Source organism: Diabrotica virgifera, chromosome 3, assembly GCF_917563875.1.
Source record: "Diabrotica virgifera virgifera chromosome 3, PGI_DIABVI_V3a".
Lineage (NCBI taxonomy): Eukaryota > Metazoa > Arthropoda > Insecta > Coleoptera > Chrysomelidae > Diabrotica > Diabrotica virgifera.
The window spans coordinates 113,088,601-113,109,168 of NC_065445.1; the positions used below are offsets into that span (position 1 = coordinate 113,088,601).

General features: G+C 32.7%; 1 protein-coding gene across 1 annotated transcript in view; it reads right to left on the bottom strand.

Annotated features, from left to right (window-relative positions):
- Positions 1 to 533: 533 nt before the first annotated feature.
- LOC114327443 (klaroid protein) overlaps positions 534 to 20,568 on the bottom strand; it is a 133,359-nt gene continuing 113,324 nt past the window's right edge. The window contains exon 5 of the mRNA XM_028276069.2: positions 534 to 5,612. Within this exon, the coding sequence (XP_028131870.1) occupies positions 4,384 to 5,612 (1,229 nt within the window). The 3' untranslated portion in view covers positions 534 to 4,383. The remainder of the gene's footprint in view (positions 5,613 to 20,568) is intronic.

The following is a 20,568-nucleotide window of genomic DNA, read 5'->3' on the forward strand; positions in this document are numbered from 1 at the left end:
ATAGGGAATTGAATAACCTTTCAAATGAGCTAGCACTCGACCCCTATTCCCATTTAAAAAATAGTTGATTACGTCATCACGCCCAGATGGATGACGTCACTAGTACGATATATATGTCAAAAAATCATAATTTAAAAATCGAATAACTTTTGTATTTCACATTTTTTTAATGCTGTAAATAAAGCAGACTATAAGGGGGCCAACATATAGTGAATAACTGTATAATAAATAGTATTTTGTATTTTGACAACGAAACCCGATTTGGGCTTCGAAACGTTAATAAACATTATTTTTTAGTAAAATTGTGGCTTATTTCACATAGAAAATACTTAATTATAGTGAATAACCCTGTACATACACTGGGGCCGACCGACCGGCTCTGTCCCTCATACAGCTGACCGACTGTAATAACTTTTATTTATATTTAATTTATAATGTGTGTACTGATTTTCAGCCTTAGTAAATGGATTTAATTACCTTCGTAGGAAAGCAACTTTGATACCCTCTCAGTAACCCCTGTTCTACGTTTCGCTTGACCTACCGCAGTATGTTTCTCTACACAATCACAGTAATCAACTGTGAAAAATCTAGCTTTAGTAAATTCAAAGAGATTTTTCAGCGCTGCCTCTTGGACTATAAGGGAGGCTTGCATCCGACGATGGATGAAATAGCTGTTGAAGATGATGATATTTAAAGCAAGATTTAGAAAATTTAACATTATAAAATAAATAATTTGAATATGGACACCAATGAGTCACTATCTCCACTTATTTGGAATAATGTAATTATATATAGTTGTTTTTCCAAGATCTATAAAGTACTTCAGTTTTAAACCATAAAAATTAAGCCTACGGTGAGAAAAGAAATTTCTGTGACAAATATATTCTATATCAGTTTGGTTCAAGATAGTAATCGATTTATCTTGGAAGAAACTAACCACTGGCTAAATTATCTAATCTAACCACTATGGAAAACCGTAAATAGAAAAGCAGGGAGAGAAAGAAGGATACATTGCTGTTTTTTCTTCAAATTATGACTTTTTATAATGCTTAAAACAATAAAGTAATTCTCCTCCCTGCTATAAGAGTATCACAGATATGCCAAGTCCGAATCATCCACTCTCACTCTAATTCAAACAATCCATACTAAAAAATTTTGTTCATTCAAAAAACCGGAGATTAATCATATTCCTTTTACGCTTCTTTTGCACATCAAATCTTTGGTACAATTTTCGAAATATTTACAACGTTTTTGCACTCATATACCTCTTAATTAAAAGGAGAAAAAGTAGAATTGCATACTGTTATCTCTCAGAGAGATGATGCTAACATTTTATAAACTATTTGTGAATATTTTATTCATAGGTGAATGCTTTTTTTACTTTGCGAACGTTACAGCGTTATTTCTGAATATATTTCCTACAAAAAAGCTGATGTATTTCAATGAAATTAAGTCGCTACAGATATAGACTGGATACCAAATGAAAGTTGAAATGTTGGCAACAAGATCTTTGGAGCGGCGCTTAATTTGGCAACAGGACAATATAGGATAAGAACTAACAAAGAGATAGAAGAACTATATGCAGAAGCCAACAAAATCAAAGAAATTAAGTCCAAAGGACTCAAGTGGGTAGGACACCTCAGAAGACATTATGACGAAAGAATATTGAGATTGAAGAATTCCCAACTGCAAGAAGACAACGTGGACCACCTCGACTCTGGTAGCAAGACAATATAACAGGAAACCTTAAAGTTATGGACGTAGAGAATTGGGCGGAGTTTGCACAAGACAGAAAGGAATGGAGCCATGTTGCCAAGTGGGTTAAAACCCACGAAGGGTTGTAATGCCACGGAGAAAGTAAGCAAGTAACAATGAAATAAAGAACAACTAAAAGCCCTGCTTTGATTATGAAAATTATAAAACAGAAGATTGGAAGGCAGGTGGACTAATATTACTATACAAGATATGAAAAACAGAAAACTACAGTCTTAACTTGTTAAATACCACTCTGAAACTTACAACTAAAATTTTGTACGAACGAATAAATCAGAGTATATATTTAGCAGTTGGGCAATGTAGGTTCTAAGATCATATACAGACGCAGTATTATGCCGTCTAAAACTTCAACAAAGGAAGATGATATAGAATAGGAAAAAAGAAATGAAAATATTCTGTTACGCAGACTACACAACATCGACAATCCAAGATGACAATAGTCTGAAAAAACTAGTGCGCAGATTCAACACAAGAGCAAACGAATTTAATATGACGATCATCACGATTCTTGGACTGTGATTAAAATCGATCTAAATCGCCCTGAGGCTTTCGAAATGTGGTGCTATAGAAGAATTTTAAAAGTTTCTTGGATGGAGAAGATTCGAAACTCCACAATACTAGAACGTCTCAGCAAGATTACTGAGATCATAAAATCATCAAGAAGAGAAAGCTGGAGAATTTCGGACACGTAATGAGAGGTCCCAAATATAGGTTGATACAAAATATTATGCAAGGAAAAATAGCAGGCAAACGCAGTCCAGGACGAAGAAGAACCTCATAGTTGAAGAACTTGCGAGATTGGTATGGAGTTGATACAAGCATGCTATTTAGGGTGGCAGTGAATAAAATTAGCTATGATGGTGACCAACGTTCTGAAAGGACATGGTACATGAAGAAGTAGATCATCACTTAGAAAACTAAAACAATTACAACAGTAATTAGTATAGAACCAACAAGATGTAAATTAGAAATTGATGGCATCAGTGTTGAGCAAATACTGGAGACAAAACACCTAGGAACTGCACTGCTCAACTATAGAGATGTGAAAAGGGAAGTAAAAAATCAAGTACAAAAGGTCAACAGATTGGCAGGATGTTTTAATAATACCATATCGATGGCTTAGTGTGAAAACCTCGTATCTCATTAAATTACAATTTTACAGGAGAGGCAAAAAGCTGATAATATAACCTAAAAACAAAAATTACCGTTACATATTTTTAATTCGAGCACATTGAGACAAATATTTGGCCCAGAGCTGAAAGTGTCAAATGTTGCTATTAAATTGGAAATAGAAATATTAACTATGAAAAACACGTAAATATCCTTGCAGTATATACAGCCTTTGCCCAAGTAACTACGATAACCTCGTATATCTTGATATACGTGTTTTTCATCTAAAATGAGGTTGTGTTTATTATTATTTACGAGGTTTTCATTTTTCATAGCTTATTGCACACCTCCAAATACATTTTGATACAGTACAAATCTTTTGATTTAAGGTTCATAAAATGTTTCTGTATGCCAGACTACCTTTTATTGTTCACAAAAAACATTTCTCCTAGTCGAATCTCTCAAACAAACACTCTAAATTAAGTACCAAATTCTTGGTTATGAATATACGTGGTATTCACACTAAATCAAGAGAGCAATTGATATACGTGGTTTCTTTTTTCGGCTGTAGAAAATAGTCTGGTGTATTTGGATTTTTCTAACAGTTGTAAATCGTGAGATACAAGGTTTTCAAACTAAAACCACCAAAATGTAATTTTCGAAAAAAAAAAATGAGATACGAGGTGTTCACACTAAGCTAACGATATGGCGAAAACGAGATGACAAGAAAGAATTTATAAACCCACTATAAGACCAATAATGAGGAATACATCCGAAACAAGATTCGACACGGCCAAAATACGAGCCAATGGAGACGGCATATAGAGAAGAATAAGAAATACGCTGAGTGATCAAATGAGAGGAGATATCAGAAAAAAATGTAATAAACATTGAACAGAAAAAAGAATGGAATATTTAAACAGGTAAAATCAAGGGGCAAGATCAAGATATCAAAAGGGACAAGTCACCAAATTTTTATAGATACTGAAACATCTAATCTCGTGTAAGCAAAATACAAAAACATATTTAGAACCTGTACCTACTGCCGAGGTGTTACGAAAGAAAACAATTAAATTGTCTACTTTATCTGCCTCTTAAGATATCATTTCAAGTGTACGTAAAAACAGGGTTTAAGGAAATTACACAACACGTACTGCAATGTATGAACCTAAAAAGTACTTCGATGAAAACGCATAAACAAAATGGCTTGTTGCAACTCATTGACTTTTTATTAATACGAAGACTATAATATGGATTTTTGAGTTCTTATAATTACATATAAATATGTTTGATGAGGAAAATTTACCAGTATTTATTATATAGAGGAGTATGTAAGAGACAACCACTACATGTGTTTTAATATTGTTATGCAGAAAGTTTTTGAATATCAATCTTGCAACAATTTCTCCTTTCAATTAAGTTTTATCAACATTTACACTGGAACATCTTAACCTCCGACAACATAATTATACTCCCTCAAAATTCAATTCCAAAAAACTACGAAATTAACTTTCCATGCACCCTAAACCGATATAAGCAGGTATATTTAGGATTTCCATGATTCGATACTATCCTAAGTTCAATTATCTCGAATATCTGGTCGTCCTTTTCAACATCGAAAAACTGCAACGCATCTCCGTCATATTCATAGACGTATTCACCTAAAAGCACTAGATCGCTATCGTTCTCGTCTTTTAAACCATACACTTCGAAATGTTTTGGAGCAGAGTCGATTTCACTATTTGGTACCAGCAATCTGTTGATGTGTTCCATCGAGAAAGCTTCAACTTTGATCCTTCTGGATAACCGAATCATAATAAATCCTGGAAAATTCTGGAAGGCCCAACATTGGCCCGGGCTTATCCCAGGAGTTATTACGGTTCTTGGAGAATTCACTGGATACCATAAAGGGATTCCTAATACAGAAACTACAGCATTACCCGAGTGGTAGTTTTCTGTACATCTTGTGCTTAGAACCTGGGCTCCCATTGACTCCATTGCGTAATCTACCAAACCTGTTTTATCTGCATCATAAACATCAAGCACCCCTTTCACTATTTTTTTGATGTGTTGGTCAGAAATTGATAATACTTCTCCAGAAGTTCTGTCTATTTGTTTAGACTCTTTACTAATTTCCCGTTTTATCCTCGAAGTCACTTCCTCCATAAGCTTTAGTGTATTTTCATTTACCAAGTTATCATATTTTGTATCGAAGTTAGAAGTTATATTACCTATTTTGTATTCCAACTCTTGTCTTGCTATCAAGATGGTTCGCAAATATTCGTTAAAGCCTTTTTGGTTTCTTAGAAACTCTGGGTCGTTTATAAAATTGGTTAAAACTTTGCTTATATAATTATCAATATCTATGTAAGGATTCTTACAGCATCGATTAATACGCTGTGTCCAGAAAACGGCTTTTTCGGATCTACTATCAGAGTTTAGACCTGACATTATCCTATTCAAATCTTCCTGCCTCACTCGTTCTGCTTCTACCATATCAGATCGGAGTTTTATTATTTCATCTTTTAGACCATCTATTATTTTCTGTTGGTTAATAAAAACCTCGTTGTCGTCATTGTTGTTTACTTCGGGCTCTACCTGTACAGGGGGAATAATATTAATTGCTTCTGTAGATTTTACTTCAGGTTCGGGAACTATAACTGGGACGGATAATTCGGATTCTCCTTTGCTGAGCATGCTTCCCAGATTCGACCATATCGACCAACCTGCAAGAGGAATAAGTTTAAGGAAAATTAAAAGCAAATGTGAGTGGTTGAAAAGAGCGCTATTGGGTGAAATGGAAACTATGATCATATGGTACTAATTTAAATCATAGTTTGTTATCAATAAAATACATAAAAAACAAAACTTATTAAAACTTCCAGTGATATATAAAATTTCATTTTTTAATATTATGTATACAGGGTGCCCCAACAACGTTGATCACTGGTGATTTCTGGGGAACTAGCACAGATAAAATGCCGAGCAAAATTGGTAACTAAGTCACCAAGACAAATTAGTAGAAAATATTTTGGAGTTCCAGATATGACCGTTAGACGGTACTGTACAAGTACAAGTTAATCTTTCCGTTTCAAGTCATCTAGTTAAATTTTTTATCCTCGAGTTGACAAGTAAAACGCTTAAATATCTTTCGTTTCTGTTCGAATATTCCTTAAATTGCTTAAGCATCTGACACAATTTGTATGAAATCATTCTTTAATTAGTTTTTGCAATTTCCGTGTCTGATGTCTCAAAATTCCCTGTCGGCGCATTTTTACCAAATTTTAGTATATTATTGTACCCTAAAAAAGTAGCCTATACTTAGTTATTTTTTAGTTCTTTTAGGTGACCTTGGGCCTGAGATATGCCTCCCGAAAGGGTTAAAAATAGCCCATTTACGCTTTATTTCTGAGGCCAGTGAAACGATTTTATCGCATATGGTGTCAATTTTCTTGTTCTAATGTCAACTTTTTCATTAAATAATTTGTAAAGCCGTAAAAGATACGTTGTATTTTATAGGTTAAGAAAAATGAAAAGAAAGCTCACAAAATTTTATGATTTTCAACTAATTGTCAAAATTTAACTAATCAACGGAAAAAATGTAAAAACCGGCAAATGAAAGAGTTTTTATATACCTTTCAAACGAGAACCTGTAAATTAACATCCTTTTAGCATACTCGAAGATACCGCTATTTAAAAATAGCCAGTTTTTCGAAAATCGCACTTTTTGTTATTACTAAACTGATAGTACTTTTTCCTGAACCAATATTAAATTTCCTAAAAATTTAGATGATGGTATTGATATATACAACAATCTCTACTTATTGGATTTCTTGTCCTGAGTCCTTAGCAACTTTTTTTGACCGCCTAAAAATTGATATTTTTGCTAATATTTTTGATAATAATGTACACTTGAGTCCAGGGTTCTTTACCCGTGCGTCATTAATACCTGGCGAGATAAAACACATACTTTTTATCTAGCATCATTCTCTTCCACGCATGAAACTAAAGACAAACCAGATACCGCCTGTTATTAAGTAAAGACACATGTTATTTTTACGACCGCTGTAGACTCAGTACATCGAAAAGAGATAGGTACAAAAAAGATTCTCGGGACGTTTCCCGTTCCAAGTTATTTATATTACACAAATAATTATTTTCACTACTAACTTTATATTAAAGATTGAAATGTTAAGGTAAGTGTATTCTATTTTTCCGTTAATTTCATACAAAGTTAACATCATTCACAGTCAAGAAATGATTTTCATTCGTATTAGTAAAATAAATAACAAAAAGAATATATTTTATTGTAAAATATTTATATTATAACAAATATTTAATTACACTAATGATATTAAAAGGATTTATTAAGCTACTTCAAATGTAGCTGTAATTCTGCACCAAAATTTTAAAGCCAAACTAACATTTTACATTTTATTTATCTGATAACGTCAAATTTTATAATATAATCCGTGATCGCAACAGTATCCACTTTCTGTCACTTGCTGTTGCGTGGTATAGATTTCCGAATTATTTCGTATGCTTTAAATGATGACGCACGAGTAAAGAATCGTGGACTCAACTGTACATAGTTATTGCCCACATCAATCCAAAGTGTTGATTGTCTTTCTAAAATAGTCTAAATTTAACCCCTCTAATGTTGGATTACAAATTCTTTTAGATAAAATCGGCATCACCGCGCTAAAAACTTCCATAACAACTGCATTGCTCTATGTTCCGTGTATTGTAAAGTCAAGGTGAGATGGACTATACATTCTTAATCTACTAACATACCTACTTTGATGTTTTTTAACCAAACTTTGTCATATCTCAGAAGAATAAAGAATGCTATTAAAATTTGAGTCTCTATCTTGACTTCCACGTAAAAGGCTGGGAATCGAATCCCAGCGCTGGCGAGAACATCTAGATATTTTTAAATATCTACAGGCCCCAGGTCGACTCAGCCTGTATAAAATGAGTAGGTACTTTAGGTAAATACAGGGGTAATGATAGGCGGTTGAAGGGTAGCACTGGCCCTGTTACCTTCCTTGTATACCGTAGGCCCCAGAGATAGCAGACTACCCTGTTATTACTATTATCATCTTTTTTTCAACGTTTTGATTCTGTTGTTGGTCAACTAGATCCGTAATTTTGCCCCCTTTATATTACTTCCTCTCTGTGTAAACAAGTCTTCAATAGACGGTGTTTGTAGATGGAGTTATCAATGGTCAAACTGTGTGTACGTCTGTCATTTTTTTTAAATAACTCAAAAAATATACATGTTTAATATACAGTGATGAGCGCGCTAATAACCGGCAAAATAAAGCAAAAGATGGAAAACATAATAAATTGCGAAACAAAAAGAGATAAAACTACTGGAGGTGGAAATTATCGCTATAAACGTATAAATAATTAACATTACATTACATAGTTTCCCACCTTTAGACGGCTGTGACAGGAGAATTTTATAAAATTCTACTGGCACAGTGACAGTTGTCATACTCCTCTGATACGTCTAAAGGTGGGAAACTATGTAATGTAATGTTAATTTATACGTTTATAACGATAATTTCCACCTCCACTAGTTTCATCCCTTTTTGTTTCGCAATGTATTATGTTTTCCATCTTTTGCGATATTTTGCCGGTTATTAGCGCGCTCATCACTGTATAGTACATTATGCAGAATTTGTCTAAAATTTTATACAGAATCTAAAAATTCGATAATATATAGGGTGTTCCATTAAAAACTAAAAAAGGGACCCGTTGATGGAGACCTTGGCATATATACCAGAAGCGATCTTTAAATATTTCAGATGCATAAATAATTGAGTTATACGGACGTGCAAATTTTCAGATCTCAAATCAGAGTATGTTCAGAGTAAGTCTGTTATACGGTCTACATGAAACACCCTGTATACTAACTCAATATCAATATACAAAAATACAATAGTAAACCACTAGGAAACAATTCTGATTCTATCAACGCAAGTTTATTGTACTTGCAAATAAAGTATAATATATAACATTTCTATATTATATTCAGGAGTACCTATACTTTTTATTAGATGAATTAATGTTTTTTATTCCCGTAATAAAAGCTTAATTAGTTGCCTCTTCCTAACCACCACAAATTGCTTTTCAGAAAGGATGTTACACAAAAACCATAATGCATTCTCTTAAACTTTATTGACACAATAAAAAACAGTACAAACACCAGTGTTAACATAGTCATAAAAAGAACAATCATACACAGCTAAACGTTAACTAATTAAATACTACAATAAGCCACAAATATCAGGTCTACGTATATGAAAAGTGTGATTGAAGTATTATTTTGGCAATATATGAACCAAGTGATGAAAAGAAAATTACCTATCCCGATCTGAACTCGGATATTATAATACATACGTAAAAAACACAAAATTAGCACTAAAAGGTTAATTAGGTACCTATTTGATGACTTAAATGATTTTAAAAATGAAACGTAACATGTTACTGCAACTGACAATTTGCAAATATTAATTTTCAGTAGAATATTTTCCACTTTTAAATTTCTAAATTTCAATATCTAAATCTTCATCAATAAATATGTCTAAACCTTTACACAAACCTAAGCGCAAACCACCACAAAACTTGAACTAAATTAAAATTCAATCTTTGATAGGAACCAATTAGCTAGACTATTATTTTATGTTCATTGTGTTCTAATCATAGTATTTCTGGAAGTTTAGCTCACAAAATCATAATCGTTCCATTATAAGTTTATAGCAGTAGGTATAGGTATAGTAGTACAAGTTTATAGTAGTACCGTAAAATGGGGTTACTTTGACCGCTGGGGTGAATTTAACCAAAAACATAGAAAAAAATCTATTGTGATATACTTCAGCCACCCTGTATAATTTTTAAAATCATTTTTAACGATTAAAATTTATAAATATCTAAGAATTCATTTTTAAATAAAAAATAAGAATCAATATTCCAAGGGTTGTTAAATCCACCGATATAACCAATTAAGAAAAAATGGTTTAAAAAACGGTCAAATTAACCCATCCTAAAAGAAAAATAAGTTTAACAGCCAAAAAGCATATACGGTCAACTTCCCCCAAATGCAAATGGGGTGAACTTGACCAAAGGCATTTTTTATTTTTTTTTCTAAGTCATGATTATTTTCTTGTAATATAATCTAAGCTACTGAAAGTAGACGCCTAAACCCATAACATATTTGCATACAAAAATGTAGCAAAATTTAAAATATGATTTTTATAGGATTAAAGTACAAAATCGGTCGAAGACACCACAAATTACGGTAGTTGGTTGGTGCGTATTGCCAACAATTGGAACAAATTATTATTTGTTATAGCAACCTCAAAACAGGATCACTCAATGTTCCTCCTATACCATTCTGTATAAAGTAATTATTTGATTCCATTCATTTTAAAGTTCATTTTATGCTTGTGTTATGTTTAGTTTGGATAACTTGATAGCTTTATTCTAATATTGTTAAACTTAATAATTAAGCAGTGCATGCTGCATGTTAGTTACTCAAAACTGGTATGTATATTATTTCATATTACATCCGTTGCATCACATTTCTACGACGTCACAGTACAAACAACTGCTTCGAAATTCCTTATTCTCATTAAAATATAATTTATTGAAAAAATGATAAATTAACTCAAAACAATAATTTATTGAAAAACAGTACAAAAAAAATGTATTTTTATAAATAGGTTTTTTTAATTTACCTCAATTTTTCAACTTTTTCAATAGAATTTAGTGATTTATGCCGTTGTAATAATTATTAATCGTCATATACTGAATACATGAATTATTAATAATGATAACCTTACATTTTCATTATTTCATAATTCTCAAAATTCTCTACTATCCGCAAAAACGACAACGTCAAATTGGATGACGTGCAACGGATTTACCATGAAATTACCAATATAGAAAAATGTCTAAAGCGCAGAATCTTATACAGGGTGTCCAAAAGTTTTCCTGACAAACGAAGACGAGAGATTCTTCATATAATTTTAAGACAATTTAACCCAATTCACCTAGTCCGAAAATGCTTATGAAAGGCGCCATATTCCAAGAGCTGTAGCTCCCTTAGTAAGCATTTTCGGACTAGGTGAATTAGGTTAAATTATCTTAAAATTATCTGAAGAATCTTCGGTCTTCATTTGTCAGGAGAGTTTCTGGACACCCTGTATATACCACAACTACTAATGAGCTGTTAACTACATACACTGCCTATAAAATTCTTAAAAGGCAATGTTAAAGTTTATCAGACAAAATTTGTTATTGGTGATTATTAATAGGTGAACCTAATGCAAAATCATTAGTATCGATGAAAATTCGCGATTTTGCGTCACAATGACGACCTCTCGTGGATTTCGGCGGAACTAGCTTCGAGGGAGTTTTTATTAGGTTTGTTCTAGCAAACAGTCAAACTAGTCACAAACCGTCAGCAAACAGTTGGTCAGTGAGAGAACATAATACAGTCACCAGTGCTATCCCCTCTACTCGCACTGGTCGACTATTCGCTGATGGTTTCAAACCGTTTGAAACTGATGCTAGAACAAACCTAATGTTTAACGCTGAGCGCACATGCATTTGAAACAAGTAGGTAATATTTATTATTTATTTTTACATGTGTTCAATTAATTATTGGGTAATAATATAAAATTATTAACGTGGAATCTTCACGTTTGAATAAAAGTTGACGTCGATGTACATAAAATTAAAAAAAAATAGAAAAAATAAATACTGAATACATATTACCAGCGTTTGACAATAAAACCTGTTCGAAGCTAGTTCAGCCGAAATCCACGAGAGGTCGAGAGGTCGTCAATGTGACTTAACGTCGCGAATAAGTTAGATCAGATTAGGATAGGTCCGTTTTTTAAGTTCATATAAACATTTTACTTAACTTTATCTGTAATATAATAAAGAGTAATTAATATATGTACGTTTTAGGCATTTGTATTATGCTCTATTAATAATTCATAAATAAATTAGATAAAGGGTTTGTCAACGTTATTGTAAAAATGTATATTTTAGCAATTATTGGATTAAGCCTATTATGAAGGCAAAATTCCTAGAAAATGCACGAATTGTTGAAGTATTATCATTCGGATATTGGATTCTTTTTTCATTTTTTTTTTTTTAAATGAAGTAAAAGAAAGACGTACTCACAATCATTTAATTACAATGACGACCGGTTTCGATCTCTACAATATTCTGATCATCTTCAGGTCAGCGTTACAAGTGATTAAATGCTACAATTAAAGAAAACCAGAGTTAGAACAATGTCTGGTTATACTAAAAAGGTGCTAATGAGAAAGCCAAAATTTTTAAAAGTATGTAAATATGAAATTTTAGAACAACAAACAAATACATATGCATGCACACCCATAAACAACACAATGCAACAAAAACAGAATAACAAACAAATACATATGCATGCACACCCATAAACAAAACAAGTATTCATAAGCCCGCAAACACATGTAAATAACACATAGTCATAAACCTCAAACATTTACACGTGTTTGCGGGCTTATGAGTACTTGTTTTGCTTATGAGTGTGCATGCATATGTATTTGTTTGTTATTCTAAAATTTCATATTTACATACTTTTTAAAATTTTGGCTTTCTCATTAGCAACTTTTTAGTATAACCAGACATTGTTCTAACTCTGGTCTTCTTTAATTGTAACATTTAATCACTTGTAATGTTAACCTGAAGATGATCTGAATATTGTAGAGATCGAAACCGGTCGTCATTGTAATTAAATGATTGTGAGTACGTCTTTCTTTTACTTCATTTAAAATGAACTCACATATGCAAGCCATTCAACATTTTTTTAACTTTACACTTATGATTTAAAATTATTGTTCATAAAATCTTCAACGCGAATATCTTAAAAGGAAAATATTGCTTTGGTTGGTCATACTATTTTAAGACATTAAAACAGTGTATAGTTAAAACTATAGAGTAGTAAATATCAACAAAGAAAAAATTGACGAAACACTAATTAACACCCCATTGTATAAAGACGATAGAGCTAAAGCAACAGATTTATTTTAGTTTATATATTATTATAGTTTAAATAGTATGTTTTGATAAGAAAAAACATATATATTATCTAAAATAAAACGGATAAGTAAAATATCAATTTTTTTTTTCTATAAGTATTATCTCGTGAATTGATTGGATGATACTTTGAAAAAAATAAGTAGCCAAAGCAAAAAAGCATAATACAAAATTACCTTTAATTAATTAGGTTTATATGAACGTTTGTATGATAAAACAAAACAAAAGCAAAGCAATATTATAACTAATCAATACCCTTTCTTGCATTGAACACAATGTTACATAATTTGCTCATAAAATATATTTAATATTCAAAAATGAGCCATCCATGTTTCAAATTGAACAACATTTTAGTTTTCTCAAATAGATCTACAAAATTCGTATAACATCGAATTTTTTAATATTTTTCCTTAACCGACTAATAAAATGAATAGAATATATTATATTATACTTATTTTCTACAATATAAATCTTTTCTAAAGAAAACTAACGAAACATAAACAAACTTTGCTTTTTTAAAAACTTATCTAAAACTCTATTTGAATGTATCATGTTGAAAAAAGCACCAACTTTAGACTAAATGTGATTTTAATTAATAAAAAATGTCAGAAATTGTATATTTTTATATTCAAAATTTACTAATTTTCGATGAAGATATTAATTTAGCAGTAAATATTAACTTAGGGATAAAGCCGTAATAGTCATTAGACATTAAGAATAATGTAAATATCTGAATCTCTAAAGAACAAAACAAAAAGAAAGAATAAAATGTAAGAAGACATACAACGATGGTTCGATAAGTACTTAGTCTCACCGTCCGATGGCACCACTAACGCAAGAGAAATTTACTATCGTTCTCGTAGACAGCTAACGTCAAAATTTCAGCTTAATACGACTCGTTGTTTTATTTTGACCGCATCTGGAAGCGGGCATGTCCACATTTTAGAAAAATGGAAAAAGAGCAATATCAGTCGGCGATTAAATTCTTCAGACTAGATTCAGTAGACATCTCGAAAGTATCATCCTGCATGAAATTTTGGGCATGAGAAATCTGTTGGCGCGATCAGTGACGCATTTCCTTACTCTGCACAACAAGCACAACCGTGAGCAATTCAAGAGAACCACCTCAGAGCAGTGTTTGACGGTGCTTAATCGCAATCCGAAGGACATTCTGCGTTGTTTAATAACCGTGGACGAAACATGGATCCACTGATACATACCAGAGATCAAGAAATAGTCGAAACAGTGGACTTCGTCAGGCGAAATGTCCAAAGAAGGCGAAAGCTGTCTTATTGGCCGAAACAGTGATGACAATCGATTTCTGGGATTCAAAAGATGTGAGATAATACAATAACGATCTGGAGAAGGACAAACCCGCAGGGCTCTACTATGCCGAATGATTGGGCCGGTTCGACGACGAATTGCAGAAAAAACTGCCCCATTTGGCTAAGAAAAAAGTGCTCGTCCCCCATGGCAATACACCATGGCTCACATCTTTGCCACGACCAAGTTAGTCGAATTGGGTTACGAACTGCTGCCTTATCCACTTTATTCTTCAAATTTGGACCCGTGCGACTTCTATTTGTTTCCAAACTTGAAAAAGTCGTTCGTCGGGCAGAAATTTGAGTCGAATGAGATGGCCATCGCCGCCACGGAGGCCTATTTTGCAAGGTTCAAAAAACGTATTTTTCGGACAGGTTAAAGAAGTTGGAGCATCGCTTGGTCAAGTTTATCGAGCTAAACAGAGACTACGTGCACATTATATTGTGTACATTTCGAGCCAAAATATATATTTGAGCGAAGGAACAAACTTCTAAATATGTAAAACTATTCGAAGACTGTTTCCTTGTGACTTTTTTTTAACAATTTTATCAGTTTTATCAAATATTTTGTTGGAGTAAGCCACAAATTATGAAATGTGTCTTCGTGATTTGTTTCTTATTTGACTATTACCATTACGTCTTCTGTCGTTGTCATGTATAGTGTCTATGGTGTATCATGAGTGCGGACTTTCCACTTGAGGCTCTTATTCGTGTCTATAAACTTATTAATTTAAAATCCCTCTAATTTGATAGTCGCCAGCGAGTAGCACATTTGAAATAATAACAGAAGAAGATGCAAACATTAAAGCGGTGAAGTAAGATCCTGAGAGGTATTAAAAAATGTTAAAATATAATTTAAATATATATAGTACTTCACTAATTTAAAAAAAGAAACAGACTCATCTATGGCACTGCCGACATATATCACATCGTACAAAACTTTATAATATGTATTTAGTCTTATATTACAACAATATAATTAATCTTTTATTAGTTCGTGCTTCTTCAACAGACTTCCTCTAAGTAACTTTCGTTTTGTTAACATTAAGACACTATATTAAGGCGAATGAAAATGTTTGCAAAGATGAGTTACAATGATTCTGTGTTGTTAAAGAAGTCGTATGCTCTATCTATGTATGAGTTTATATAAGTAGAGGCAATTTTTCCGCAATTAGGGTGGCAGGAAGGGGCAAGATTCACTCCATTTACCAACAACAAGTGCACACCTGAAATATATGGGTCTCAATTAAAATTACGATATAATAAATAACTTGTTTTAAATAATTTGTGATACTTCAGATAACTACCCCTTCAAATTTCAAGACAAATATATACACCGATATTTAGGCGTCATCGCCCTTGCGGTAGGGATCTATGGGGGAGTATCACTGAGCCACAAGCCCTTATCCCTTGCCGTACTGCTCCCTCATAGGCCGATCGGACGCCCGCATATTCCAGTCTAAGCTTCAGATTCAAATTAGAATTTTACACTGACTAGCCTTTTTTGTTTTCCGTTGACCTGGCTGGGGATTGAACTCACATTCATCACGACGAAGTGAAGTGCGGCCAGCCGCTCGTCCCACTGAGCTATCCGATCGACATAATTAATTATATTATAAAACATACTTTAAATAAAATTATTGTAATTGAATAGCAACGGTGAAAAGAGGTCTCCTTGTCCTGATGTTATACTATATAAATGACATCGATTTCTGTCACGCACATTTGAGTTAGCTCCACTAATTTTTTTGGTACATATTCCCATTTCTAGCATTGCCAGCCATAGACTGCTTCTTTTTATCGAACCATATGCTTGCTAGAAATCTACAAAAATTTGACGTACATCTCGTTTGAATTTCCAGTTTGTTTTTCTAATATTTGTCGAATCGTAAATATTTGATCTATTGTTGACCTTCCAGCACGAAAACCGCATTGGTAGTGGCCTAGAATATCTGCGAAATACGGAGTGAGCCTCTTTAGCAAGATAAATGACAGAACTTTATATTTATGCTGTGCTAATAAGCGACATGCGTCTTCTTCGTCTAGCCATTCACGTCCACATCTGAACATAAGCCTCTTCAAGTCTTCCTTTCCATTGTTTTTTGTTGTACGCTACTTGTAGCCAATTTTTCCCGGCAGTTCGTTTCAGATCATCTGTCCATCTCATAGGAGGTCTGCCTCTGGGTCTTTTGTATTCGTATGGTCTCCAGTTTAGAATTGTTCTGTGCCATTTGTTAAAATCGCTCCTAACTACATGTCCAGCGTATTCCCATTTCAATTTTAGTGATTTTTGTACCACATCGGTGACTTTGGTTTTCTGTCTTATCCATGTGTTTGTTTTCCTGTCCTTAAGTAATATGCCAAGCATTGTTCTTTCCATCGCGTGTTGAGTGACTCTGAGTATGTTCATATTCTTTTTTGTGATTGTCCATGTTTTGTGCCCCATATGTTAATATCGGAATAATGCATGCATCAAAAACTTTAGATCTAAGATGTAGTTGAATTTGCTGATTTCTGAGTATATAGTTCAGTTTGCCGAATGCTGCCCATGCTAACTTTCTTCTTCTTTTTATTTCTTCCGTTTGAATTTCCCTATTTAGTATTATTTTTGTCCTAAGTATATTATATTATATTCTTCAACTTTTTCTATAACTTTGTTGTTTATTATTGTCATCGTTTCTTCGGAGTGCATGACGTTTGTTTTGTTTAAATTCATTTTAAATCATGAAAGCATGGTTTGCAGTTCTTGTAGGTCAGTAGCTATCAGGATTATGTCATCCGCAAATCGTAGATTACTGAGGTAGCGGCCATTGATGTTTATTCCCTTATATTTCCAATTTAGATTTTTAAAAACGTCCTCCAAAACTAAGGTGAACAGTTTGGGTGATAGAGTGTCTCCCTGTTTGACATTTTCATTTAGGTAGTATGTAGCTGTAGCTTGGTTCATAGTTTCTTTTATTAAGTTAATATATCTGCTGTCTAGTCTACAATTTTGCATTGCGTTTATTACGGCCGTGTGTCGAAAGCTTTTTCGTAGTCTACAAATGCTATAAAAGCTGGAAACTTTTCTAAAATTTTTCTATTAATATTTTTGTGGTTAACAGGTGATCGGAAGTTGAATTGCCTTTTCTAAAACCTGCCTGTTCATATCGTTGGTATTCATCTAATTTTCTTGTTAGTTGGGTAGTTATGACTTTGGTGAGTATTTTAAATAGGTGTGACAATAGACTGATGGGCCTGTAGTTTTCCAACTTTCGATTATCATCTTTCTTGTGTAATAAGATTACTTTAGAGTTGTTCCAGCTCTTAGGGACTTTGCCCTGGTGTAAACAACTGTCTATAAGCTTAGTTACAATTGTGCAATATCTGTGGTAATCCTATCTTCTCCTGCAGCTTTATTTCTCTTTATGTTTCCCAATGCTGTAGTTACCTCTGAAATTGTTACTTTTGGCATTATTTCCGATCCAACATTTTTTATTAATTTCCGTGCTGGTCTCATTTCATCGTCTTGTTGATGTGTTCTGTAGAGTTCCGTGTAAAATTCTTCTATTCGTTTCAGTATGTTTTCTCTAGTTGTGATTTCATTTTCGTCTTTTCCTATTAATGATATTATCTGACGTCGTCCTAGTGTCGGTCTGAGGCATTTCATACTCATATTTTTTTCAATAGTTGTTGTTATTAATTTTTCTTCTTCTTTTTTTTTTGTTTTCTGATTCCTTTTCTTATATGTATATTAAGTTCTCTATATTCTGCGGTTCCCTTTTTGTTAGATTTATTTAAGATCTTCCTTTTTTCTATTTGTTGTAATATTTCTTTGTCTAATTCATTGTGTGTTGTTTTTGTGTTTTTCAGTTGCAGAATGCTTTTGTTCACTGTTTCGGTTATCAGGTTATTCAAATCACCAATACCATTGGAGTTTATCCGCTGCATGTTAACTTGATTTAATGCATGGATTATATTTTTATTAAATTCACTATTTTTTATTTCTTCAGATGTCCATTTGTATCTTTTTTCATGTATTCTTTTTCTTTCTAGTTTTTTGTTTATTACTAGTTTTGTTCTTATTAGTCTATGGTCGCTTCACAGGTCAAACTGATTTAATACCAATACGTCTTTTACTAGGTTTCTATTTTTCGTTAAGACTAGACAGACATGCGTCTAGAGTTTCAAAATTGTTCTTTATCGTCTTTCTTATGTGTATGATAGGTATTATAACGCTTCCATTCCATTCCCTAGGCATTTTCTACTGTAACCATACTCTCAGAATAATAAGAATAATGATAATCAGAATATTGCCATACAATTTTTGAGTACTGGTATTTCCACATCTGCAGAATTGAATGTTACAGCTGATGCCTCCAGCTCACTTTCAATATTTAGCAAATTACGAATTCTCTTCATTTCTCATGTTGCCAATTTGTCAATAAATAAACCAGTATACACTGTTTTACCACTTTATCGATAAATAAAGGTTCCTTTATTTAATACCGACATGATTCTGGTAGGGGAGCCCAAGCGGGGATTTTTGCAGTTATTCGAGCGCGTCATAAAATCACATGGGGAGAAACTTTGTACCCCTAATTAACATATTATGGACTATTAATGCAGGGGAGTTCGTTAAAAGGGGTCCGACCCTTTGAGACTCACAAAGTATCACAAAAAGGCGAATATTTCGCGAAATGAATATCAGATCGAAAAACTGAAAAATACGTATTCAATATCAAAAATTTATCGAATTATACCAAACACGACTCCCACGGAGAGAGGGGAGGGGTAAATTTAAAATTTTAAATACAAGCCCCGCGATATTTTGCGAAATGAACATCAGATCGAAAACCTGAAAAATTCACGTATTCAATATTTTTGAAAAATCTATCGAATGGCACCAAACACGACCCCCCACGAAGGTGGGTGGAGGGTTACTTTAAAATCTTAAATAGGAGCCCCCATTTTTTTTTACAGATTTGGGATTCCTTACGTAAAAATAAGTAATTTTTATTCGAGACATTTTTTCGAATTATGGATAGATGGCGCTATAATCGGAAAAACGGTTGTTGGTAATGGGAATTTAAATTAAAAAAAGTAAAGTCCCCCACTTTATGGAAAACTTAGCTTTTTAGTTTTAGGACCTAATCTTCATAACAAAATAGGTCCCCACAACGCTCGAGTAACTGCAAATTTAGCATACTTGCCTCCCCTACTATTCTATTTATAATCTCAATATGTTAACAATATGTGGCATCAACTTTTTGGTCCCCAATTTTGCTATTTTATATGAATATTTTTTATTGTTATTTACTATGATATTATAAATATTATTCATATTGAATAAAAATTCAAGTATTTTCGATATAACGTGATAACCCTAAGACAAGAAATCACTTAAAAACAGAAAATCCTACAGAACATACTTCGACTTTGACTTGAGACAAACTTTATTCAAATTCTACAGCAGCCTACTAGCTACTATTTCCTATAAAATTTACACTGAAATTGTAAACATACAGTATGGTGCAAATGAAAAGAATAAATTCGTTATTTCGTAAACCTGCGACTTTAAGGAAAAATTCCGAAACAGGTCGATTTTTATTTTTAAATTATGATATTTTGGCAGATATGTCATACTAGTGACGTCATCCATCTGGTCGTGATGACGTAATCGATGATTTTTTTAAATGAGAATAGGGGTCGTGTGCTAGCTCATTTGAAAGGTTTTTCAATTCTCTATTCAACAATATAAACATTTACATAATTATTTATGGGTCAATCCATTTTAAATCACCCAATATAAATATAATTTGCTGCTCAACATTTTTAATTTTCCTGATTCTTTTATCATGGATTCCCTATAGGTAGATATTCACAAAAATCCATTTGAAAAAATTTTGTAAGCCATATTTTTTATTTGGCAGCCATTTTTAAAATGACGGCTTGGCGAATTTAATGAAAAAACGGGGTTTGCGGAAAATTTAATTGCCAAGTCATTTTTAAAGATATCAGCATAATCTAAACACCAGTGTGTTCAGCATGAAATTCCCTTCAAAAATATGTTATTTAAATTTCTCTATAATTAAAGAAAGTCAATAAAACTTTCTCCAAAATTGCGGAAAGAATTTAGCAAAATCGTTCATTTTTAAGACCATTAATTCTTAGGAAGGAGAAGTATCTCACAAATAATAATTTATTTCTGTGTTGAATACTTATAATACTACCAGCAACATAAGTTGTAGTCTTGAGAATTAACTCCTTTTTTCCCTAC